The sequence below is a fragment of the Bubalus kerabau genome, chromosome 3, assembly GCF_029407905.1.
Source record: "Bubalus kerabau isolate K-KA32 ecotype Philippines breed swamp buffalo chromosome 3, PCC_UOA_SB_1v2, whole genome shotgun sequence".
NCBI lineage: Eukaryota > Metazoa > Chordata > Mammalia > Artiodactyla > Bovidae > Bubalus > Bubalus kerabau.
In genome coordinates, this window is record NC_073626.1 from 180,983,627 (window position 1) to 181,010,484 (window position 26,858).

The 26,858-nt window shown below is 46.4% G+C and overlaps 1 protein-coding gene across 3 annotated transcripts in view; it reads left to right on the forward strand.

Annotated features, from left to right (window-relative positions):
- The first annotated feature begins 11,602 nt into the window (after positions 1-11,602).
- Positions 11,603-26,858, forward strand: part of PAFAH2 (platelet activating factor acetylhydrolase 2) — a 38,053-nt gene continuing 22,797 nt past the window's right edge. The window contains exons 1-5 of one of the 3 annotated variants that reach the window (XM_055574068.1): positions 11,603-11,775; positions 11,842-11,894; positions 19,363-19,504; positions 20,434-20,587; positions 21,399-21,495. In XM_055574068.1, coding sequence (XP_055430043.1) covers positions 11,710-11,775; positions 11,842-11,894; positions 19,363-19,504; positions 20,434-20,587; positions 21,399-21,495 — 512 coding nt within the window. In that variant the 5' untranslated portion in view covers positions 11,603-11,709. Of the gene's footprint in view, positions 11,776-11,841; positions 11,895-13,174; positions 13,319-19,362; positions 19,505-20,433; positions 20,588-21,398; positions 21,496-26,858 lie in introns of those variants that run through there. The other 2 variants (XM_055574067.1, XM_055574069.1) reach the window with 2 other exon arrangements.

Sequence of the window (26,858 nt, forward strand, 5' to 3'; positions counted from 1 at the left end):
CGGGGCTCTCAGGCCAGCTGGGGCCTGGACTTGTCCAGAAGCAAATCACACAGTTGCTCTGGGGCTTGGATGGAGGAAGAGAAAGCAGGGCATCCTGCCAGGCAGGACTGCCCTGGGCTCATCCTAAAAATATACCTCTGGGCTCTGCCAAGTGCTCCGGGGCCTCCATCAGGCTCTTCAGGGTTCACAGAAGCTTCCAGGGGTTCCAGTCCCGTACCTGGGCTCTGATCAGTGGGAGAGAAGTCACACTTCGGGGAGAAGGGAGTGGGAGAGGGCAGGAAGGAGTGGAGAGCAGTGAATAGGAGGAAGAAGACAAGCAAGGAGAGGAGGACAGAGGCCTGGGGTCTGGCTCCTGCCTGGAGGCTTCTGGGAGGAGGCAGAAGTCTTGTTTTCTGCAGGGTAGGTTTGTAGCAGGCCTTTTATTTGGATTTGGGGACAAGGAGGTGCTCTCGCTGGCATCTGAGCACTCTGGAGCTCTGACCGCTACTGTGTTGGTTTCATTTCTATAGTGGCATCACGCTGCCTGGGGGCTGCCTAAGCATGGGGTTTCTTCTTACCTGAGGTACCAGGGGTCACGTTGGCCAAGGTGCCCAGGTAGAAAATGGGCACTAACATCTTTGTATTTGATTTGAATTGTTCCCTCTTTGCACCCTGAGTCTGCCTCCCTCCAGGCCTTCCTTCTCTGGGTTGGGCTGAAATTTCCAGAAAGATTATATCTAGTCTCCCAGGGGGGAGGGGCTTGGCACCCTGTAGAGTGCTGTGGTCAAGAGTACTGAGCAAGCTTGTGTTTCTATGCAAGCGGCTTCATCTCTCTGTGCTTCTTCTTCTTCATCTGTAAAATGCTGCTAATACCTCCTTCCTCAAAGGCTTGCTGGGAAGAGAATTAGATGAGATCATGAATGTTTGGCATTCAGAACACCATGCCTGACCCTCAGGCACCCAACAAATGAAGTCCTCTGTTCGCACTCAGGTCCCAGGGCAGGGAGATGATTTGCACAAAAGATTTCCAAGCTGTCCATCTGGGTAGATTGCGGCCAGGATTTGGGTTTTCCTTCCCGCCCCTGTGTTTTTCTTCCTGCAAGCCCATCTCCGTTCCAGAAGAAAGACACTTGGAGCTATCACCGTGGAAACCCATCTGCCGCTTCTTATCTGCTGGTGTTTTTTCCTCCCGCTTGGAACCATCTGGGTGTCTCACTGCAGAATTAACAGGAGCGGGGGCTGAAGGCTTTGGAAGGCTCTGGGGTCTCAGCTTCCACTTGCTGGAGCACAGATAACCCCAAACCGTGGTGAAGACTTACAGGGCCCTGCAGTATCGATCCAGTTCCTGCTAAAATGTGTCTGTCCCACTAAGCCCACAGCGGATAATTCATACCTGGGGGAGGGTCAGGGGAGCAGCCCAAGGGACTCTGGGAGGGGAGTTGGGAAAAGCAGGTCTGCCCTCTGCTTCTCCCCCAGGCATGCCTTGTGACCTTGGACAAGTCACACCCTTTCTTCCTGGGCCTTCAATTTCTCACCATCAGCCTAATATAGTAGCAGGACTAGGCTTTCCAGAGCAACAAGATCTGGAATTCTCAGTTAGAAGTAATCTTAATATAGGTTGCAGGTCAGTCCTTCCCTTTCCCATCCTGTCAACACTTGACTTTATTAAGGAAGAGGGTACGAACTTGGAAGTGAGGCAATGGGGATAGTGCTTGACCTTCATCTGTCCACTCGGGCATCATCTAGCAGCCCCTGAGGGTCACGCGACTGCCTATGTATTAGGGTCCAGATGTTTTATAAGCCTGAGACTAAGATGCTAACTTATAGAAAACAGATAAGATAGAAAGGACTTTTGTCCATTGGTGATACAAATGATTTCTGACCAGCAGCGATCACCCCAAAGGTTACAGTCACGTGCTGTAGGGTGGCAGTCCCCGACCCTTTTGGCACCAGGGACCAATTTCATGGAAGACAATTTTTCCATGGACCAGGATGGTGGGCATGGTTTTGGGATGATTCAAGTGCCTTGCATTTATTGTGCACTTTATTTTTAAACTTTTGTTTTGGGGTATGGGCTTTCCCGGTGGCTCAGTGGTGAAGAGTCCGCCTGCCAACGCAGAAGATGGGTTTGAGCCGTGGGTCAGGAAGATCCTCTGGAGCAGGAAACGGCAACCCACTCCAGTATTTTTGCCTGGGAAATCCCATGGACAGAGGAGCCTCATGGGCTGCAGTCCTTGGTTAATGACAACAACAATTGTAGATAGCTGATTAACGATGCTGTGATAGTTTCAGAGGAACAGCGAAGGGACTCAGCCATACATACACATGTATCCACTCTCCAAACTCCCCTCCCATCCAGACTTACTGTGCACTTGGTCTTCAATCTCAGGCTGCCACTGATCTGACAAGGAGGTACGATCCTCGGCCTGGAGGCTGGGGACCTCTGCTGTAGGGCATCTGCCAGCTGGGACTCTGACTAGCAATCTTATTTCAGCCTTCTCTGTGCTTTGCTGATCAATGAGCCCTCTGAACCAGGGGCTTCCCAGATGGTGCTAGTGGTAAAGAAGCTGCCTGCCAATGCAGGAGACAAGAGACGTGGGTTCAATCTCTGGGTCAGGAAGATCCCCTGGAGGAGGGCATGGCAACCCACTCCAGTAGTCTGACTGAAGGATTCCACGGACAGAGGAGTCTGGAGGGCTACAGTCCATAGGGGTTGCAAAGAGTCTAACACTACTAAGTGGGTTAGCACGCACCCCTCTGAGCCAGCTTTGCATCCTGAGAGATTCCTCATGAATGAGTGAAATACAACTTTGACAGGTGCTCATGATGCATTTTTAAAAAATATTTACATATGGCTGTGCTGGGTCTTTGTTGTTGCTGGGCTTTTCTCTAGTTGAGGTGAGTGGGGGCTGCTTCCCAGGTGTGGTGCTCGGGCTTCTCACTGTAGTGGCCTCTCTTGTGGAGAAGCGGGGCTCTAGGGCGCGAGGGCTTCAGTAGTCGTGGCTCCTGGGCTCTTCAGCACAGGCTCAATACTTGTGGCACACAGCCTTAGCTGCTCCACGGCATGGGGGATCTTCCCCCATCAGGATAAAAACCCGAGTCTCCTGCATTGGCAGGTGGATTCTTTACCACCGAACCACCAGGGAAGCCTCTCACTATGCATTCGAATCATTTTTTTAAAAACATCTTGAAGATTATGAGTTGACAGCTCACTGAGCCTCATTTTCCTCTTCTGTAAAATGAGGAATCTGAAGGAAGGGCTTACAGATTTGCTGACCACGTGCCAGCTGCTGTTGAGCTCTCTGGATCCATGGTTTCATTTAAGCCTTGCAGCAAAACTTCCAGGGCAGCTCTCAGCCCCATTCTACAGGTGAGGTTAGTGAGGTTCAGAGAGGTGAAGTGATTGCTCCAAGGCATCACAGCTAGTGAGTAATAGAGCCTGGTTTTGAATCACTACATCACAGGGTGGGGGCTAATTTCTGCTTCACAGGTTCATTATGGGGCTCCTTAAATTAGACAACACATGGGAAAATGCTTGGCAAACTTTACAGGGATGCACATACGTGAATAATGATAGTCAGCCCAAGACTGCCTTCTAACTGGCCCACCCAGTTATGGCCCAGGGTCTGGCTCCTCTCCCCAGGGAGGCAGGCCTCTGCTTCCTGCACAGCGGTTTTCTGTTATCTGGAGAAAGCCAGAGGAGATTGAGGTGAGCGGGCATCTCTGGTCCAGCCCATCACAAACCAGAACACCTGCTGAAAACCATAGGCTGAGCTCTCAGCTCCTGCTGCTCCTTTGGAGCCTGCATTCCTGGGGCAGGGGTTGAGGGTGGGGACTGGGGGACAGCCGATCTGGACAGGCCAAGTAAAGCCAATTTAAACCCTAGTTCTGAAGTCATTCTGTGCCATCCTCCTGAATATTTCACCTGAATTAGACCTTCTCTGTAGGCTCCAGAAGCCACGCCCAGCCTCCTCTAGTTCCTGGAGTCTCCCAGAGCTGTCCACGCCTGGACATCTCCACCTCAGCCCTGGGTGCCAAGGGGTTAAGCACTGGGGCCAGCTTAGCAAGTGTTTACCTAGCAGGCAGGCTGCCTGGAACCACAGGTAACTAACAGCCTGCTTTCCAGAGCTGAGGCAGGAAAATTTATTTGTCCTCACCTCCCTCCCCAGGGATGCTGCTTGGCAGAATAAACACAGCTTTCTGTTGGCTCTTTGAGGAGATGTTCAGCAGAGGGGTGGGAGCTGGGGGCAGGGATCAAGCCTAGAGGTGCTCTGAGGTGGAGTTGAAAGGGGTTCAGTCCCCTTTTTCTGGACTCTGGGCCCTACCTCTGGAGTCTGGCTTAGACTGACATTCCTAAAGATGTGATCATTATTACTGTAATTGATGGAGACCCTGACATATTGTACATCACTTAATTTAATTCTTACAAGAACCAGAAGGGTAAGGGACTCTTACTTCTGCTTCCGGATTAGGGACAGGAAATGCAGAGGTGAAATCACTTGTCCAGGGCCACTCAGCCAGTGGGCGGTAGAACTGGGGTCAGACCACAATCTCTTTGACATCAGATCTGCTGGGCTTTCACCTCTCCCTCATGGGACAAAAGGCTACTGATTTGTTGAGTACCTACTGTGTGTCAGGCACTATGTTGAACATTTTATTTCAATCTCTAATTATTTCCTAGAATCCCTTTGCTACGCCATCAACATCAAAAAAGTGAGATAGTACAGTTCATAACTGGGGAAGGAAACACAGGTGTGAATCCCAGAAATAAGAACAAGATGGGTTTCAGGTCTCCTCTTGTAATCCAAAGGTGTCCTCATTGGATGTCCATCAGGTCCTGTGGCCCCGCCTCATACAGACCCTGATGCTAGCCAGCTCCCACGTCCCCTGCATCCTCCGCAGTCCAGGCCACCATCATCTCACACCTGGATCATTGCACTGGGTTCTGCTTTTCTCTTGCTCACTGTGTCCTCGCAGCAGCCAGGGGGATTTGATAAAATGTAAACCCCATGCCACCTCGGCTGCAATTCCATATTAACCCTGTGTTTTTAGTTGCTGTGTTTTGATGTTTGACATCAGGGCCTTGCTGACCCGGAAGGGACTCCCCCTTATAGGGTAGGTAGTTCCTACAGATAGTAAACAGCTCATCCTTGAGCCTGTTTTTCAAATGCAAACCAACCAATTCAGACAAAGCCAATGCAAAAAAAAGAAACCCAAGCAAAACCAACCACTGCCAACAAAGGTCTGTCTAGTCAAGGCTATGGTTTTTCCAGTAGTCATGTAGGGATGTGAGAGTTGGACTCTAAAGAAAGCTGAGCACCAAAGAATTGATGCTTTTGAACTGTGGTGTTGGAGAAGACTCTTGAGAGTCCCTTGGACTGCAAGGAGATCCAACCAGTCCATCCTAAAGGAAATCAGTCCTGAATATTCATTGAAAGGACTGATGCTGAAGCTGAAGCTCCAATACTTTGGCCACCTAATGTGAAGAACTGACTCATTTGAAAAGACCCTGATGCTGGGAAAGATTGAAGGCAGGAGGAGAAGGGGACGACAGAGGATGATATGGTTGGATGGCATCATGGACTTGATGGACATGAGTTTGAGCAAGGTCCGGGAGTTGGCGATGGACAGGGAAGCCTGGCGTGCTGCAGTCCATGGGGTTGCAAAGAGTCGGACACGACTGAGCAACTGAATTGAACTGAATCCATCACATCCTCTGTTGGGCTTTCACACTCAGGACCATGATTCCACTGCCCTATGCACTCCAGGGTCAGGGACCAGAAACAACTGGAGACAGTCCCCATGCCTCAGAGTCCACTGAAATTATCCATACCAGCCAATTCTAAGCCTGACTGCTCTCTCACCAACTCCTCCCAAGGAAACCACAGTAAAGGCCCTTGCGTGTGTTTTCCCCTCCCTCCCTCTTCCTCCTGACTGACCCTGGTGCTTTCCCACGTGGCCCCTCTGTGGCACGGTGTGCCCGTTCCTCATGCTGTGTGTATAACAAACTTTTTTCTTGTTTTTTGGCTGCATTGCATGGCATGTGGGATCTTAGTTCCCAGATCAGAGATGGAACCCGTGGCCTCTGTGGTAGAAGCTTGGAGTCTTAACCACGGGACTGCCAAGGAAGTCCCAAACTGTTTTTTCAATGATAGTTGTTTCCTGGTCTGTCAGCCTCACAGCACCTGAATAATAATAAAACCTATGTTTTGAAACAAACTTGCCCCAGTGGCTTCCATCACACAAGAATATTCTTTTCACAGCTTAGAAGACCCTCCGTGATCTGGGCTCTGTCTGCTCTCAAGACCTTGTCTCCAGCCCCCCTCTCTGGCCACTGTGCTCCAGACCCAGCACAGCCATTTCTGCCTTAGGACCTTTCACCCGTCTGTTCCCTCTGCCTGAAATGTTCTTCTCCCAGAGCTCATCATGGGTGGCTCCTTATCGACACGCAGGGCTCAGTTTACATGTCACCTCCACAGGGAGGACTTCTCTCAGCACTCGCTGTCAAGGAATGGCAATAGCCTGTCGTCCCAAGCGTTTTCCATGTGCTGGGCACCATTTTCTATACTTTCCATGTACTTACTCTTTGAATCCTCACAACAACTCTGTAAGGTAGGTATAATTATTTCCATTTGCAAGAGAGGAAACTGTAGCTCAGAGAGATTAAGTGACTTGACCAAAGTCTCACAGCTAACAGGTAGGAGAGCTGGGATTCAAATCCAGCAGCCAGTTTTCAGAACCCACACTCTGAACCATGCACCTTATCTCCTGGTGCAGAGTATGTTTACTATAACTATTATTATTACTATCGTTTGAACAAAGGCTGAATTTCACCCACCCCTGTTCTTTAATTGAATATAAATACTTCAGGTGAGCCACTGGCTGTCCAGTTTGCTGTAGCCCCTCCTGCTTCCTATTGTCTTGCACCAATTTACCTGACTTGCTTGGACCCTGAAGGCATTCATGTTTGCAATCTCTACTGGGTGCCTCTTACTCATTCACTCTTCATATATATATGTATATTGGCCATGCCTCAGGGCATGTGAGATCTTAGTCCCCTGACCGGTGATAGAACCTGTTCCCCCTGCATTGGAAGAGCGGAGTCTTAACCACTGGACTGCCAGAGAAGTTTTTCACTCAATCTTTTAACCAACTGTGCCAGGTACAGTGCCAGACCCACAGAGATGAATAACATGGCATCCATGCCCTCCAGAGCCCAAGGCTGTGTTCAGAGGAGACGGGCACACAGGGCACCTCACTGCCTTGTGATGTGTGCTGTCATGGAGATGCCAGTGAGTGTCAGGGAAACCCAGGGGGATTCAGCCAGGAAGGATTTCCCAGAGAAATTGATATCTCTGCTCAGTTTGAAAGACTGGACAGAGAGCAGATGGGAAAGACACAGCACTAGCAAATGGAAAGAGCACAAACAAACACATGTGGGTGGCTGAGTGCATGCCTGTCCACGGACCAGCTTGTCACTGTGGATGAGAAGGAGGAGTGAATCTGATGGGCAGGGAATGCTGAAACAACTTCAGAGACCCCGATTCCTACCCTTTCCCTCTGCTGCTGCTGCTAAGTCACTTCAGTCGTGTCCGACTCTGTGCGACCCCATAGACGGCAGCCCACCAGGCTCCCCCGTCCCTGGGATTCTCCAGGCAAGAACACTGGAGTGGGTTGCCATTTCCTTCTCCAATGCATGAAAGGGAAAAGTGAAAGTGAAGTCACTCAGTCGTGTCCGACTCTTAGTGACCCCATGGACCGCAGCCCACCAGGCTCCCCCGTCCCTGGGATTCTCCAGGCAAGAACACTGGAGTGGGTTGCCATTTCCTTCTCCAATGCATGAAAATGAAAAGTGAAAGTGAAGTCGCTCAGTCGTGTCTGACCCTCAGCGACCCCATGGACTCCAGCCTACCAGGCTCCTCTGTCCATAGGATTTTCCAGGCAAGAGTACTGGAGTGGGGTCCCATTGCCTTCTCCGCCCTTTCCCTCTAGCCCAGAGTTAATAAGTAGACCTGCATTTAGGTCCCTGGCTTTGCCAGTTATTAACTGCAAAACTTGGGCAAGTCTCCTGTGAATCTCAGTTTCCTGACCTGCAAACCAGGAATAGTACTACTGACGCCTCAGAATCTCCGTGCCAACTGAATGAGATAGGGTGTGCCAAGCACTTGGCACAAACACAATTCTTACCAGTTCTGAACACTGGAAGCTGGAGATGATCGGGTGGAGGGTGGCAGGGATGGAGTGAAGTGGATGTTGGATGGATCACAGTGGATTCAACACATGTTTTGGCAGCGGAGATAGCACTTGCAAAGGCATGGAGGGTGAAAGGACATGGCACAATTAGAGAATGTTATGTACCCAATTACTTTGCTGTGCTGGAGCAAGGGGTGGCTTGAGTTCCCCCAAAAGCAGCCCCTGAGACTTGGGTGCTCTGGAAGGTGATTTCAAGAAGCAGAAGGGATAGCATGGGGAAAGTGAGGCAAGGAGGGGAGAAAATAAGATGGGGAGCATACATATGCAGCTTACTGCTGTGAGCAGCCGGGTTCAGCTCCCTGGAAATTCTAACAGACAGTGTGAACTGCATCTCAGAATCCTATCTAAGGATGGGGAGTCATCAGCTTCTGTGATGGCTGAAGGTTGCCCTTGAGGTGGGGGCCATGTGCCTCTCCCTTCCTCGTTCATAGAGGCCTAAGAAAGCCCCCAATCAAGGAAGCAGAGAAAAAAGGGACTTGGAGTGGAGGAGCTCCCAGTTGCTGGAGACCACCACACTGGCATGGGGGCTCAGAAGGGATGAGGGGATAGGACAGAGGGATCAATGTTGTCTGCGACTACCTCTTTGAGCCTCTGTTTTCTTGTCTGAAAAATAAACTATGACATACTTCCCAGGAAGACTAAATGACCTAAAGGATTTGAAAGTTCCTAATGACCTGTCTGACATGCAGTAGGTAAAAGAAATGGAAGGTATGGTTAGGCTCAGCTCTGAGGCCAGGTCCTCAGAGAATCCTTCCCTGATCATCCTATTGAGAATAGCCACTCCTTTTATTCCCTGTCAAAGCATCTTATTTCCTTTAGAACATTTAAGAGTGTGCAATAGGGCTTCCCTGGTCATCCAGTGGTTAAGAATCCACCTTGCAATGAAGGGAGCACCAGTTCAATCCCTGGTCCAGGAAGATCCCATATGCTGCAGGGCCCCTAAGCCTATGCTCCACAACTACCGAGTCCTCAGACAGAAAACACTGAAGACTGAGAGCCTGGAGCTAGTGTTTCTCAACAAGAGAAGCCACCACAATGAAAAACCTGCACACCGTAACCAGGGAGTAGCCCTTGCTCACCGCAACTAGAGAAAGCCCACACACAGCAATCAAGAAGCAGCACTGCCAAGAATAAGTACATAAAATTCAAAGAGTATGCAATTACCTTGGCTATCTGTTTATTATCTGTCTTCCCTCAATAGAATGAAAGCGCCATGTGGGTAGGAAATTAATCTCTCTATTTCAATTCAGTTCAGTCGCTCAGTCGTGTCTGACTCTTTGCTACCCCATGAACCACAGCACGCCAGGCCTCCCTGTCCATCACCAACTCCCAGAGTTTACCCAAACTCATGTCCATCGAGTCGGTGATGCCATCCAACCATCTATCCTCTGTCGTCCCCTCCTCCTCCTGCCCCCAATCCTTCCCAGCATGAGGGTCTTTTCCAATGAGTCAACTCTTCGCATGAGGTGGCCAAAGTATTGGAGTTTCAGCTTCAACATCAGTCCTTCCAATGAATACCCCGGACTGATCTCCTTTAGGATGGACTGGTTGGATCTCCTTGCAGTCCAAGGGACTCTCAAGAGTCTTCTCCAACACCATAGTTCAAAAGCATCAATTCTACGGTGCTCAGCTTTCTTTAGAGTCCAACTCTCACATCCATAACATGACTACTGGAAAAACCATAGCCTTGACTAGACAGACCTTTGTTGACAAAGTAATGTCTCTGCTTTTTAATATGCTGTCTAGGTTGGTCATAACTTTCCTTCCAAGGAGTAAGTGCCTTTTAATTTCATGGCTGCTGTCACCACCTGCAGTGATTTTAGAGCCCCCCAAAATAAAGTCTGACACTGTTTCCCTATCTATTTGCCATGAAGTGATGGGACCGGATGCCATGAGCTTAGTTTTCTGAATGTTGAGCTTTAAGCCAACTTTTTCACTCTCCTCTTTACTTTCATCAAGAGACTTGTTAGCTCCTCTTCACTTTCTGCCATAAGGGTGGTGTCATCTGCATATCTGAGGTTATTGATATTTCTCCCGGCAATCTTGATTCCAGCTTGTGCTTCTTCCAGCCCAGCGTTTCTCGTGATGTGCTCTGCATAGAAGTTAAATAAGCAGGGTGACAATGCTGCTGCCCTATTTTCAGCACTTAATTTTGTTACTACAGTAACAGTAATAGATCCTGTTATTATTATGGCAACAATAATAGAGAAGGACAGTTACTGTTCTTGACCTTTATTAAGCGTATACACTCTACTTGTTTGTTGTTGTTCAGTTGCTAAGTCATGTTGATCTTTAGGAAACGTATACACTCTCCCTGTTAACAAGCCGTTAAAAGAGGATTCATCCAGACTCCAAATGGGTCCAGAGATGATAGAGACAAAAAGTGATGGCTCTTGAGGGGATGAGTGATTGTAAACTGGGAAGGGACAGAGACAACATTTTGGGGGTATTGAGAATGTTCTACATATCAAACTGGGTGATGGTTACATTAAATTTTTTTTTAAAGGTTGAACTGTACAGTTAGTGCACCTCACACACTTTATTGTATACATGTTATAGTTTGATTTTGAAAAGCGTTGTCCATCAACTTCAGCAGGTAGGGAGGAGAAGAGAAAATCCAAAACTAGTCACTCAGATGCCAACTTAAAGTAACTTAGGGACTTCCCTGGTGTTCCAGTGGTAAAGAGTATGAGCTCCCAATGCAGGGAGCCTGGGTTCAATCCCTGGTCAGGGAACTAGATCCCACATGCCTCAACTAAGAGTTTGCACGCTGCAACTAAATATGTCACAACCAAAGAATCAGCACGCTGCAATGAAGATCAAAGATCCCGAGTGCTGCAACTAAGACCTGGAACAGCCAAATAAACAAACAAGTGTTTAAAAATGAATAAAGTAATTCAGCAACAAGGTAAAGGCTGGAGTGGGATGGTAGTCAACCAGAGGAGATCCTTGGACAACTGGAAGATGGGATCTATAGTGAAAGCCTGGGAAATTAACCACTTGTTTAAAACTGTTGCATTTGGGTTGTTTATCTCCAAAAAGACTAGACTGGAAGGAAATGCATTTGAACTCAAGTATTTTATTTTGCAACAGGAGTTTGGGCCCAAGGTAGATCTTCCTAACATTGACAAAGGAGACTGTGACATTCCTCTTCCTGGGAAGTTTAAAACTTAGTTGGCCAGCAGATGTCCCCAGCATGGCCTAGTCTGGGAGTGGGAGACAGAGGAACCAACTGCAGTGGCCCCTGTCCTAACTAGGGACTCTGATTAGTCATATGTTCTGTGCCAGCTGCAGAGCACTAATTAATTAGCTAAAGAGAACCATCTCTGATGTGCACTAAGCTTTTCATGTTCTGCCATCACCGCCACCAACCACAGCTTTAATTAAATCTGGGCTTGATTACCACAGTGTGGTGCTACAATCACTCTCCCCTGGTGACTTTATTTTGGTTCCTGGAAGGATGGTGGTGGTGACAGTATGTCAGGAGGAGAGGATGGTCTAAAGAAGCCTGAAGCATGGAATCTGGACACTGGCAATTTGAGGGTATGTGGTTGGGAGGGAGGAGGGATCAGCTGTAGGACTCATCGCCTGACCTCAAAGAACTCACAGGTTACTGGAGAGTTAAGACCTCCCACTGAGGAGATGGCACAGGGCAGTGTGAGGTAAGCCCCCAAATGAGAGGTGCCCACAAATATCCCAGCAACTGAGAAGGGGCAGAGGTCATCTGGACTGGAGGGGAATCAGGGAGGCTTTGGAGAGGGAGGATCAAGAGGAATTATCAAGGAAGAACTGGATTAGACAGCCACAAAGCAGGGCAGAGTGTTTGGTGGAGAGAAGAGCGTGAATAAAAGTGTGGAGGAAACAATGAGAACCTACAACATCTTGAGACTGGATGAACGTAGCTGGGGGCAAGGCAGAAGAAGGGCGATTCCTGTCAGGAAAACAAAAAACAAAAAACCATGAGCAATACTTCAGAGTAAGTGGTGGTTTGGGGCAGGTTGCGGAGGACCTAGAATGTCAAGCTAAGAAGCTGGGACCTCATTCAGCAAAGAGTAGGAAGTCTTTGAAAGTTTCTAAGTTGCCTGGATGATCCAATGTTCTTATGAAGTTTACCAGACTCCTGAGGACGTGGCCCCGCTTCCCCCATCAGGCGTGCCTCGCGATTCCATTCCTCACATTCTGTGCTCCAGCCAGAGTGTTAAAGATTCTTCATACTCTCTGTATTCCTGGCCAAGTCCTCTTCCTTCGGTTCTCAATTTTAACATTTCTCTAAGATCTTTACGAAGCCTTGAAGACACCCTCCTATTTACCCCAAGCCTGGGCAGCTTCGCCCTTTCAAGAAGGCTCGCATAATAACCCCTTGCGCTTTCCCCATTAGAGCAACTATCGCTGTGTAATTCTTCGTTTGTTGGGATCCTCCGCTAGACTGAATTCTTCTGAGGTTAGCAACACTAACTTGTTCACCAGGGTGTCTCTGAGAACCAGCCCAGGGCCAGCAAAGTGAGGGTGGATGGAGGAGGGGCTAGAGCAGAGGGACAGGGAGGAATCTCTGTTTCATCTCAGTCCTTGGCCAAGAGTTTCTGAAGCACAATTGAATATCACACGTGTCAACAGGTACAGGTTCGTAAAGGGCACAAAACAAGCTCAGATCGCCTCCTTAGCTCCCCTGTGACTAAAGCTAATCCCTATCTATCTCCAGGCACACCCAGGAATTATTTGAGGAACGGTGAGGCGGAGGGTTACTAACCGGGACTATAAACAGTAACCCTCCGCTCGGGCTTTGTCGTCCTGGTGGCGGCTCCTTGACCACCAGGGGGAGGAATCGTACTTCATCCCGAACTTCGGGAGGTTTCACCCAACGAAGAGGGGCCGTGTAGAACTCTGGGAATTGTAGTCTTCGGATCGTATGGGCAATCTTCGCGGTGCACCTCGGGAATTATAGTTCTGGACAGAGGTGGGAAATGCTTTGAAGCGCTAATGTCGAGTTCTGGAAACTACAATTACCAAGGGGCCACCAGCTCCAGGGCAGTTTCTTGTTTCCGTCGAGTTGACCGTCTGGGCTGCTTCTGAGGGTCAACGTGACTCGGTAAGTTTGGAGAAAGCCTCTATTCTGAACTGAGGTGTCTGCGGATTTTGTCACATTCCAGCCCTGTTTGGGGGCGCCTCGTCTCAATCCCAGGAGCGCCCCATTAGTCTTTCACCTTTTCTGTTTCCTGAGACACCTCCAGTATCCACCCGCACCCTTTATTCTCCCAGTCATCTTGCATTGTCACTCGGCGCCCCTGGAGCCCCACCGTGAGCTCTCAGCATCCCCCCTCTGAAACTTGGGCTTCTTTGTGCTCCGCACCTTTTATGTGCTTCACTCTTACCCTCACTTTATTGGTTTTCATGCTAATGGAACAAGGGTCACCATTCCTTCTTCCCAATCCACGGAGTTGCTCAGAACTGGAATTCAGCAGAGCTGGGTTTTATTATCGCAGCTCTGCAAATCCTTTGCTGTGTGACCTTGGGCAGATCATACCCCGTCTCTGGGACTCACTGTCTTCATCTACAAAGTGGAGATGACAATTGCTCTCAGTCTTAGCTTGAGGCTATGTTCTGGAGCCAATAAGCTAATATGTGTGAAAGTACTTTGTAAACTGTAAAGCCTCCACAAGCGAGAGAGATTATTTTTACTGTAATTATTAATGCTCTGGAATACTCTCATGTTGGCTCCTTTTATAGCTCTGCCCCTTTGTTGCTCAAACCTGCCCCTTGAGTGCTTGGTGTCTCCATTCTCTAAGAACAGGATGATATTTCCTCACTTCCCCAGAGACCACAGACTAATGAGAGCTTTGTCTGAAAGGAAGCCCCAGAGAAGTGCTTATCTTGGACTATGTCCTGAAATAGCCAGGGATGAAAAGTCCACACAGCTGGCAGAAGGGTGGTCCCTGCTCACTGGAATCAGGGCCCCAGCAGGAGATGGACAGCTGCAATATAAGCCCTCTCTGTTCCCTTTGGGCTCTTCTGGGCCTATATAAGGGCTTCCCTGTCAGATGATAAAGAATCTGCCTGCAATGCAGGAGACCCGGGACTGATTTTGGAATAGGTGTCTCAGACCTGATAAGACTGGAAGGAAAGAAACCATTTTGTCAAAGGATTTAATTCAGAAAACCACAAATCACTCCCCCACCCCCGCAAAAGAAAAAAAGCTTGGCTGGGTATAATGAAAGAGAGACATAACATTGTTAATTAATTCCTAACATTTTTATGAGAACTTAAAATGTCCCAGACCCTAGGCAATATCACATTTGTTACTAAATTTCACTTACGAAGTGTCCTCATTTTACTCACAAGGAACTTAGGCTAAGAGATCATGTAGCTAGTTATGGTTATTGTGCCTTCTGTATGTTAGGTGTTTCACATACTTTCATTTAATCCTCATCAGCAATTTCATGAGTGACTGTTATTTCTATCATGTGGAAAAATTATAAGAGGCTTAGAATTGAAGGAACTCGCTCAAGGTTAAACAGCCAGTTAAATGGTAGAGGTGGAATTCAGTCACCAAAGCCTTTCTTTTCCCACTATACCATGTAGTCTAATCTTTAGATCAAAAAGACATCGATTAAAGAATTGAGAGGGTGTAAATCAAAGCCAAATAAAAGAAGTATTTATGGGGTCCCTCAGTGTGGGGAAAGCATGAGGATAGATGGTTTATCCTCCAAAGAAATGTAAAACACATTCTACCTCTGTAGCATATCTGAAGAGATAAGGCATAAGTGTGTAAAAAATTAAATAGCATTCATTGGATCAATTGATTGCTGAGACCAGTTCTATGCAAATTACTACATTAAGCCAGGAACTGGCAGGAACATGCTTCTAGGTGGCCATGGGGATTAAACCAAGTGATATCATAATCATTATCTTTTCATTAATATGAAAATGGTGGACTGGAATGCCATATCCACTCAGTAAATGTTTATTGTATGCACACGTCTGAAAAAAAGAAAAATCCTGGGTACCATCTGGACCAGAGGTTCTTGAACCTTGGGGATCAGAAAGCTTGGGAAGCTTTATAAACTAATTGATCTCTGGCAATGGGGGCCCTAAAAGCTTTGTTTCTGAAAAGTTTTCCAGGTGATTGTGAAATAATAGATTCAGGAACCTCTGATCTAGATTCTACTTGGACCACTTCTTGGAGGCAAGTCACTGATTGAAAACTGCTAGTTGTTGTTGTTCAGTCGCTAAGTCGTGTCTGACTCTTTGCAACCCCATGGACTGAAGCATGCCAGTCTTCCCTGTCCTTCACTATTTCCTGGAGTTTGCACAAACTCATGTCCATTGAGTTGGTGATGCCATCCAACCATCTCATCCTCTGTCACCCCTTTCTCCTCCTGCCCTCAAATCTTTCCCAGCATCAGAGTCTTTTCCAGTGAATCAGCTTTTTACATCAGATGGCCAAAGTATTGGAGCTTCAGCATCAATCCTTCCAATGGATATTCAGAGTGGATTTCCTTTAGGATTGAATAGTTTGATCTTGCAGTCCAAGGGACTCTCAAGAGTCTTCTCCAGCTCCACAATTTGAAAGCATCAATTCTTTGGTGCTTAGCCTTTTTTATGGTCCAACTTGCACATCTGTACATGACTACCAGGAAAACCATAGCTTTGACTATATGGACCTCTGTTGGCAAAGTGATGCCTCTGCTTTTTAATACACTATCTAGGTTTGTCATAGCTTTTTTCTGAGGAGCAAGTGTCTTTTAATTCCATGACTGCAGTCACCATCTGAAGTGATTTTGGAGCCCAAGAAAATAAAATTGGTCACTGTTTCCACTGCTAGAGTAGGTACTAATTCAAGAGCTGTCCTGAGGCAGCCTGTGATTGGTTATCAGGTGAGTGAACCAGACATACTCGAGTGGAGAAGAGGGAAGATTGGAAGGACTTGGGAAGCTTTTCAGAGTACCAGAGATTTCACTAGGCTTTGATGGGTGGGGCAGGTTTGGGTGGGTAGAGAGGCTTTAGGTAGACATCACCTCAAATTGTTTAGATAAGGTGAGCCAAAGTAGGTAGAGACACCTGGACTGAGTACCTTGGAGAATTCCTTGGCATTTATTAGATATGACACTGGATGCTCTGTGGATGTTTCTTAGGCAAAAATTTGCAAGTTAGACTGGATTTTCCCATCTCTCTGTTCTACTTGGGCATCAGTCAGTATGAGCCCAGAGAATGCAGAGATTTTCATGTTAGCCTCACTCTGTCCAGTTAGCTTCTTTAGTTTTTATTTATTTCCAAATTCAATTTAGTTGATGGCCTTCCCAGAAACTTTCCAGGATTACCAGAGAGTTCTGCTCCCCTTCTGTTATAGGCATTTTCAAGTGCCCTTGTCCTGATGCCTATCTCATGCAGTGTTCTGTTTTTGTATTAAGACTAGCATCTCTTGCTTTAAGCTAATATCATTCTGGTCACCCAGTCCTGAAACCTGACTCATCTTTGGCTCTCCCTCCTTGCATAACTCCCCAAATCCACTTAGTTGCCCAAATCCTATTGCTTCTCCTTTTCACTCAATCAGCAAATATTAATAAAACTTCAGCTGCTTCATTGTCTTGTGGGTGACCTGTCCTGTGCCTCCTCCCCTCCCGCTGTGGGTCCTCTGTGCCTTTGCCCTCAAGTGGAAAAGGTCAGGGTCTGAGACTAAGCAGCACACGTTCAACTCTCCTTTGGCTAAATAGCCCACTGACTACGTCAGGAGCTTAGCTTCTTTTTAAAAAGAATTTGGTTTTTAAATTTGCTTCAGAGAAACAAGATGAAGCAATTCTGTAGTAGAAGGAATATCACTTATTGTCTTCCAAAGTTAAGTAGTATGGCATTAAGATTATTGCTCGTCTGGAGTTTTCCATTAGACCAGACAATTGGAAGTTGGCAGTGAAGAGATCTATGTGTAATAATAATTCTGGTAACCTTGAGCATTTCACTTAACCTCTTAGGACCTTGATCTCTTCATCAGTAAAGCACATTTCTGAAGTGAGCTGAGTCGGGGTGGTGGTGCAGGGGATGACTGTGGGGAGAAGTGATCCCTAAGGTCTCTTCTTGCCCAGGCATGTTTTCACTCGAACTTCCCGATCCTTCCCAGAGCGTCTTAAAGAAAGCAGAATAATGCAATGACTGAAAATGTGGCCCAGGACTCCGTGGATCAGTTTAGATGCTTTTGGTTCAAGCAGTAGAAATCTAAACCCAGTTGGTTTAAACAATAAAAAGGGATTTATTGGCTCTTGTAACTAGAGGTCTAGTAGTGGGCCAAGTTTCAGGTATAGTCTAATCCAGAGATTCTTAATGTCTTCACAAATAACTCCATTTCTCTATGATTCTCTCAGCTCTGCATCCTCCACGGGTACTTTCATTCACAAGGTAACAAAGTGGCTGCAACAGTTCAAGGCTTCACATCCACACATCATGCTAGTTCAGAACAAGAAAGAACTTGTCGACACTTGACCATCAAACCAATGTCCTGGGCTTTGCCCTGGTTGGCCCAATATATGTCATGAGCCCACTCTTCATCCAGATACTGATGGGATATGTAGGGCTGATAGGTCCAACTCTAGAGGTTAGAGAGGTGTCGACCCCACCCAGATCACAAGGGATCTTCGTAGGAGGGAAGGACAGGATGAATGTTAGGAAGTTGGACCACATTCTCTGCTGTCACAGCCACATTGCCCATGATCAAATTCTGCCTCTGTTCACTGTTTTTGGGTAAATTGCCTCACTTTATTAAGCATCAGCTTCCTCATCTGTAAGATGAGCTAGCAATTCATATCCCAGGGGATTATTGTAAGGATTTCATTAAATAATATATGTATGTGAAGCCCTTGGTGTAGTTCCTGGCACAGAGTAAGCGTGCTGCTACTGCTGCTGGCGGTGATGTAATTGAAGAGGGAGGGAGAGCAGTGGCGTTAGTCCCGATTTAAAAAGTAACCTCGACTTCCCTGGTGGTCCAGTGGTTAAGACTACCCAATGCAGGGGCCTGGTCAGGGGAGCTACATCTCACACGCTGCAGCTGAGACCCGGCACAGTCAAAAAAAAAAAAAAAAAAAAAGACATCCTTGTTTTAAAAAAAACAAACAAGAAGCAACCAAGTTATAGGGATGCTTTCTAGTCAGTGCATGCAAGCCTGCCACGTGGAAGGCTCCTGTTTGATCTCCTGCCCACATTATACTCTAACCTATTTCTGGCCCTTTCTGCTCTTACATTATGTCCTTTATAAAAATGCTCCTCTCTCCCCTGGCTCTAAAATCTTCCTCATATTTAAGACCCACATAAGTGCCTTTTATAGTTTATAGTTTAGGTCAGTGATTTTGAATGTATGTCATAGAGTCTCCCCACTAGCAGGATCAGTGCGGGTTAAGAGCTCAGGTCTGGATTAGACCTGAGTTTGCCACCTAGAAGCTGTGTGACTTGGGAAAGTTATTCAACCTCTTCATGCCCTAGTCTCCTCGGTTGTAAAACAGGGTCTAAATAGTACCTTCCTCAGATGGTTGTTGAGAGGATGAAATGACGTAGAGTATGTAAAAATCTTAGGTCAGTGCTGACACATAGCAAATAATAGATGTTAGTGGTTGTGTTTGTTATTCTTAGTTTCCTGCTGCTGCTGCTGTTGCTAAGCTGAGGACAAGGTCTGTGGCATGTTCTCTGCAGCAGTTGCTGCTGTGCTGGGCACATAGTCAGTGCTAAATGAGCACTTGTTAGTGGGTTTTGAGGAGTACAGAGGCTCTGTTTCCTTTCCATGATCTTCTCCTCACCTCTCCACCAATAGCAACAGAAAAAGCAGCCCCCTAGACCTGGGTTTGATCCCTGGGTTGGGAAGACCCCCAGGAGGATCCCACTCCAGTATTCCTGACTGGAGAATCCCCATGGACAGAGGAGCCTGGCTACAGTCCATGGGATTGCAAAGAGGCGGACACGACTGAGCAACTAAGCACAGCACAGCAAACCTTAGTAAAGGCAGTGTAGCAAGGTGGATGATGTGGAAGATTGGCTGCGTCACTGGCAGGGAGGAGGGGTAATAGGAGGGGTAGAGAGGGGTGGCTGATGATACGAATAAGCAACAGGAAGCTGAGAGGAAACCAGCAAGAGGCGGTTCTGTGTTCCACCCTGCAGCCGTCAAGTTCAGCCACTGCCCAAGTCGTCCTTCAGTTCAGCTGGTTATGAGATGGGGGTCAACCAGTCCGTGAGCTTCCCACCTGTCACAGGACCCCACCTCGTAGGCTGTGGGGATGTGATGGAGGGTCAGAGCCTCCAGGTAAGTGTCTCCAGCATGTCTCCACTGCTTTTGTCTGCACATCTGATGATGTAATTCCAGCTAGGGGAAACCTGAGTTAGAGCTGGTTTGGATTTGATTGCCAAGCACCCAGGTCTCTTTCCCCTGAACTTTTCTCCTCTTTTCAATTAGAAACATCTCAACAGACAAGAGATGATGGGTTCTTTTTCCCAACTTGGAGGAACTGGGGCCTCTAAGTTCAAAGGTAGCTCTCTGATGTCTTGAGAGCAGTTGCCTGATCCTGGGAAGGTTTTGGATCTCGCCCTAATCTGAGTGTATGAGAGGAGGAGCAGTGGGCTATGTGCCATTGACCTTTGACGCCCTGGCCCCGAGTAGGAAAACAGTCCCCTTTTTTTCCTCTTCCGCTCTCGTCTGTTCCCCCCTCCTACTTTAGTCCGGGACTTCCCTTCCTTCAGTTCCCAGGTCATTCTCTGCTGGCCCTTGAACTCTCCCTCTCCCTTGTGAGAGGCACATACCCCCATGTAGAGTGAATGTGCTGCTGCTGCTTCCCCGGGGCCAGGCTCCAGGGTTGCCCTGGGTGCCACCAATGTCACCCCATCCAACAAGAGAGCTACGCCTTCGCTTCTGGGGCTCCTCCAGACCTGGGCTTCCACCCAAATTGAAATCTTTTGATAGCCCAAGCACTGGAAATATTTTAGTACCCCTCCAATGTAATTCAAAATACAGTTGGCTGTTTGAAATAACATAAGCCTTATGTGAATGCCGAACATAAAATTGCTTCTTCCTGGATTTTCTGAGGGCAAAATTCAGGTATGTGAATTGAAGGTAAAGTTTCCCTGTTTTAGTACTTGGCTGGTACCCCCAAACAACTGCTGAAAGCGTCTGTTGGGAAATGTAGCCATGCTTGGGCTTCTTGCTCCGAGCAGCTGCTGTCTTGTTTTCTCTTACAGGGCAGCTTCTTTCGACTGTTCTACCCGTGCCAAGAGGCAGAGGAGACCTCGGAGCAGCCCCTGTGGATTCCCCGCTATGAGTACTGCGCTGGCCTGGCCGAATACCTGAAGTTTAATAAGCGCTGGGGGGGGTTACTGTTCAACCTGGGTGTGGGTAAGAGCTGCCCTCACCCCTGGGTGCTCTCCCAGCTGCTTAATTATGTCCCTTGGAGATCTCCAGGCAGACACAGTACCTTATAGTTTGTGTTGTCCAGCCTTTTTGTAGTGGGGCATCCGTTATTCAGTGTGGTATGGAGAGTGGAGAGAATTACAACATAAGAGCTTTATTTATTTGTTTTTTTTATTTGAAGAGCTTTAGTTATAGAGTTAGACTGCCCTGGATTCGAATCCAGTCCTTATCATTTACTAGCTGTGGGGCTTGGGCTAGTTACTTAATGTGTCTGAACATCTACCTTTGCAGGATTGTAATGTCGGACGTATATAAAAGTTGCATTCTAGTGCTGTGCTTGGGATGTAGAATGTGTTCCATAGGTGGCAGCTATTACTCATGTATCCAGAATGCATTATTTCTACTCTGTGTCAGCTATAGCGTAGATTAAAGAAGCACTCTTGACTGCCAAGGAGCATACCATCTCCTGCAGTTGCCCCTCTAGCTCCTCCCTCTTCTGGGTCAGATCACACTGAGTCATCCACTTCCCCCAAAGACCTCGCTGTTAGGAACTCTACTGACTGCCTTAGCATCTCAGGGATTTACCCCGTAAGTTGTTCAGGACTTCCCCTTTGGATTTCTTTTCCCACTTTCTGTTGTGTTCATGCTCCCAAGGGGAGAAAAAGGGAAAGAATAAATGATTGATTGTGGGTGAAAGGTGGATCTCTTGAGAGGAGGGCCATTGGGTCCCCACCATGCTTGTGCTCAGGCTGCCCTTGTGGGGCAGCCAGAGATTCTTATCCCATGTCTCTGCTAGGATCTTGTCGCCTGCCTGTTAGCTGGAATGGCCCCTTTAAAACAAAGGACTCTGGATACCCCTTGATCATCTTCTCTCATGGCATGGGAGCCTTCAGGTAAGAGTTGCTTTCCCCCAGATCTTGTCACATTCCTTGCCTGGTTGCAGCTGCTGACTCTCAGCATGTTCTCAAAAGACAAAGAAACCCATATTTCCATCTGTCAGCTCTCTTATCTATCATCCGCTTCATCCCAAAGCACTGGGTCCACCTTCTTTAGGCCTTCCTCAAGCCCCTTTCACCTGGTGGAGCCTTTCAGCAGCCTTCATATCTTTCCCTTCTCATGTTCTAGCATTTAGATAAATACTTGTTTTAGCCTTCTTCCTCTATAACAGCCCAGAAGTACTAGAAGGAGCTTGAGCTTTATGTTCAGAGAGTCAATTATTCAACATGCATCAGGGACAGCAGTGATGAAGACAGACTGGCTCCCTGCTCCGTGGAGCTTGCAGCCTCAGCTGTTAATCTCAGCCTTACCACTGTGCTGTGTGAACTAGGACCATGGTAGGCGTCTCTGAGCCTGTATTTCCTCATCTGTCAAACGGACTCAGATGAGGCACCGAGTAGGTGCACACTTAAGCCCATACTCCTCTCCATCTCTCTACATGGAGGATTGTGGGGTGATGAACTGTAGGAGGCCCTTCGTCATCAACTTCAGGGAATGCTGGCCTAAGTTTTACAAGTGAGTGAATTGTGAAAGTGAAATGTGACCGACTCTTTGCGACCCTATGGACTATACAGTCCATGGAATTCTCCAGGCCAGAATACTGGAGTGGATAGCCTTTCCCTTCTCCAGGGGATCTTCCCAACCCAGGGTTCGAACCCAGGTCTCCCACATTGTGGGTGGATTCTCTACCAGCTGAGCTACGAGGGAAGCCCAAGAATACTGGTGTGGGTAGCCTATCCCTTCTCCAGCAGATCTTTCCAACTCAGGAATTGAACCAGGGTCTCCTGCATTGCAGGTGGAATTGCAGGCAGATTCTTTCCCAACTGAGATCTCAGGGAAGCCCTTACAAGTCGATATCCATTCAGAATTCTCCCTATGAATTCTTATCTCTGCACCTTGGTGTGTTACGTCATTATGTAGTTACGTATTAACTACTATGCACGTGGTTCCTGTTTAAGCTTGTGAATATTCTCACTGTATGTTCATTCATCAACATATAAGTCTAGTTTATGTCCAAGAGTATTACACAAAGTCATCTATTTTTGCCTTTACACATCCCACTTCCACTGAAACGATTGTTTACACTGTAGCCAGGGAGGTCTATTTTATTTTATTATTATTATTATTATTATTTTTTGCTTTGGCATATTCCTGCTCTGAGGAACATCAGTAAGTTCTTTTTATTTATTTAAAAAATTATTTATTTTTAATTGAAGGATAGTTGCTTTAAAATATTTTGTTGGCTTTTGCCATACATCAACATGAATCAGCCGTAGGTATACAAATGTCCCCTCCCTCTTAAGCCTCCCTCCCAACTCCCTCCCTACCCCACCCCTCTAGGTTGTCAGAGCATGAGCTTTGGGTTCCTGTGTCATTCAGCAAATTCCCACTGGCTATCTCTTTTGCTTATGGTCTTGTATATGTTTCAGTGCTACTTTCTCAAATCATCCCACCTCCTTCCCCCACTGTGTCCAAAAGTCTGTTCTCTATGTCTGCATCTCCATCGTTGCCCTGTAGATAGGTTCATCAGTACCATCCTTCTAGATTCCATATATATATGTGCTGTTAATTCGCTTCAGTCATGTCCGACTCTGTGCGACCCCATAGACAGCAGCCCACCAGGCTCCCCTGTCCCTGGGATTCTCCAGGCAAGAACACTGGAGTGGGTTGCCATTTCCTTCTCCAATGCATGAAAGGGAAAAGTGAAAGTGAAGTCACTCAGTCGTGTCCAACTCTTAGCGACCCCATGGACTGCAGCCCACCAGGCTCCTCCGTCCATGGGATTTTCCAGGCAAGAGTACTGGAGTGGGGTGCCATTGCCTTCTCCAGTATATATGTTAGTATACAATATTTGTCTTTCTCTTTCTGACTTACTTCACTTTGTATAATAGGCTCTAGGTTCATCTACCTCATTGGAACCAACTCAGATGCATTCCTTTTTATATTTGGGAGCCCTTTGAACTTCAATTCAGCTCTTGTCATGATTGTATCTGAAGGCAGGTACAGGGCAAGTTTCCAGCCTAGTTCCTTGCAACTTGCTCACCTCCAGGTTTCCAGACAAACAGCCCTAAAGGTACTATGTTAGTTTCTGCCTCAGAGTTTTTGAGTTTTTTTCTTTGTTTGAAGATACTGGAGTTTTTTTTATTTTTTTGTCCTTGAGACATGCTCTATTTTAAAAATTAGATTATAATATTTTTATTTAATAAAATAAATATAAAGTATTTAATAAAATAGATGCTATAAATAAAATAAATTATAAATTTTTAATTATAAAAATTCTATTTTTTATATTAGAGTACAGTTGATTAACAATATAGCATTAGTTTGAGGTTTATAACAAAGCAATTCAGTTATACAACAAAGCAATTCAGTTGTACATATACATGTATCTATTCTTTTTCAAATTCTTTTCTCATTTAGGTTGTTACATTACATTGAGCAGATTTCCCTGAGCTATGCAGTAGGTCCTTGTTGCTTACCCATTTTAGATATAGCAGTGTGTACATGTCCATCCCAAACTCCCTAACTGTCCCTTTCCCCCTGGTAACCATAACTTTGTTTTTGAAGTCTGTGAGTCTGTTTTGTAAATAAGTTCATTTGTATCTTTTTTTTTTTTTTTTTTTTGGCTTTAAGATTCCACATATAATTAACAGTATTTATTTGTCTTACTGAGAGGGTAACAGGCAGGAAGGCCATGGGTCTCCAAATGGAGGAAATAGGCAGCAAGTGTCAGACATTTATCTCTCTCTTAAGCGACAGGAGGAAACTACAAGTGTTAGATTTTTTCCCCTTCTCTATACAAATTTAAAAAGAGGTATTGTTGTAGCCACACGTTCCGGGAAACAAACTCACTCAGAAGGACAATGCAGATAGTGGAGTACAGTTTATTACACCAGCGGGCCCAAGGCAGAGTCTTCTCTTAGCCAAGGACCCCGACCAGTTTTTGTGAAAACTTTATATACCCTAAGTGTACTTGCTCAAACCCACTTCCCCAAATTCCTTGAAGTTAGTCTGGACAAGGTAAAAGAGAGATATGATCAAAGTTAACCCATGATTCATGTGTCACAAGACTAGATAAACAGTGGATATTTATCAATAGGCCTGTGGTCATATCCCTATAAACATAATAGAATTTACCACTTTGTTCTGTTACAGAGATAATTAGCATATTCTTTTAGGCAACAAGAGTCCAAGTACAAGTCCTGAGGCTTCTTTATCCGGAGGTCTGGTTTTCCACTGGTATGCCATTTCAAAAGACACCAGGCACAAAGTTCAGAGTCCATTGGGAGGGTGACTATGTGTGTAGCCTAATGTTCACAGCCTGGCCTAAGATGGAATCCAGCTCTGTCTGTTTCCTCCTTCAGTATCTTTTAAAATTCTGTGTTGCCATGAGGACGCCTGGTTACACCAGAACTTCAGTTCAGTTCAGTCACTCAGTCATGTCCAACTCTTTGTAACCCCATGGACTGCAGCATGCCAGGCCTCCCTGTCCATCACCGACTCCTGGAGTTTACTCAAACTCATGTCCATTGAGTCGGTGATGCCATCCAACCATCTCATCTTCTGTCGTCCCCTTCTCCTCTGCCTTCAATCTTTCCAGCATCAGGGTCTTTTCTAATGAGTCAACTCTTCCCATGAGGTGGCCAAAGTACTGGAGTTTCAGCTTTAGCATCATTCTTTCCAAAGAAATCCCAGGGCTGATCTCCTTCAGAATGGACTGGTTGGATCTCCTTGCAGTCCAAGGGACTCTCAAGAGTCTTCTCCAACACCACAGTTCAAAAGCATCAGTTCTTCAGCGCTCAGCTTTCTTTATAGTCCATCTCTCACAGAACTTAACTTTTCTCAAACCTTGAGCTAACCCATGCTTTTTTCTTGTGGAAATGTTTGTCTTAAGCTATGTTAATGACTATGTATTTACTCTAGACTCTGTCTTCTAGTTGGTACCGCCTAAGACTCAGAACCAGTTTGTTTTACTCATGCAAATATCCTCTTAAGTTACGTTCATGAGGCTGTATTTGCTTGGAAACCTGCCTTTCTTCAAGATTCCTGTCAATCATGTTATGGCCCCGACAACTCACCCTGTGGTGATGTTATCTCAAAATGCATGTTGTCGGTGAGGGGCCTGGTGCCATTCTCTGAGTTTTGAGACATTTCCTTTCTCTAATTAGCAGACTGCTAGTAGCTATATAACTTCCGGCTAAGGACTAGCAGGGGGGCACTCTTTCTGCCCCCTTTTGATGTCTATGTCCGAAGCTTTCTCTATCTCTTTTATACTTTAATAAAACTTTATTACACAAAAGCTTTGAGCGATCAAGCCTCGTCACTGGCCCCGGATTGAGCTCTTCTCCTCCAGAGGCCAAGAATCCTGGTGTCGTTCACGGCTCAGCAACAACCTTTCCTTACTTCACTCAGTCCATCCATGATGCTACAAATGTCTGCCCTAGGGTTTTCATCTGTGCTGTGCTCTGTGGCTGTTCCCTCTGCTTGGAATATTTCCTGTTCTGTGCCTCTCTTCTTCTCCCCGCCTTTAGTCTTTTGCCTGGCTAATTCCAAATTACCTTCAGGGTCTTAGTTTTGGTGTCACCTTCTTAGGGACACCTACCCTGACATGCTTTCATAAGACAATCTGTACTTCTCAGTACTTAACATAATTGTAATGAATTAATTATTTATGTGATTATTCTTTAACATATGTCTTTTTTACTAGATTGTAAGCTCCATGAAGGCAGAGACCATGTCTGTCTTCTATCTTTCCCGATGTCTAGGGCAGTACCTGGAAAACAGTAGTTTCCCAATAAATATTTATGTTTTGCTAGCTTCCATACATTCAGCAGATTTCTGTTGAGCACCTGCTCTGTGCCAGTTTCTTGGCATGAAAAAAAGGTGGGACATATAGAAATAAAACAAATCAAGGAATTTTCATCCACTAGAGGAGACTGCATCTAGATGTACATAATTATAGTCTATGGCAGGAAGTGGAGAGCAGATGTAGAGATGAGAAGGACAGCAAGATGGTTTTCAATGTTGCTTTCTTATTCAGTAAATTTAGTACCTGCCATGTGTGAGGGCCTATGCTGTGGCTGGGTGTTCAGTAGTGAATAAGATAGAGCCCCTGCTTTCAGATTGTAGTCTAGTGGAGAAAAGGAGCTGAGAAATACTCTTTCCTAAGCTCACAGGTATTTTCTTGAGAGAACAGGTGAGCGTATGACTTTAGCGTGGTCTTTTTGGTCTAAGACTCTGTCTTGAGGCTTCACATCTA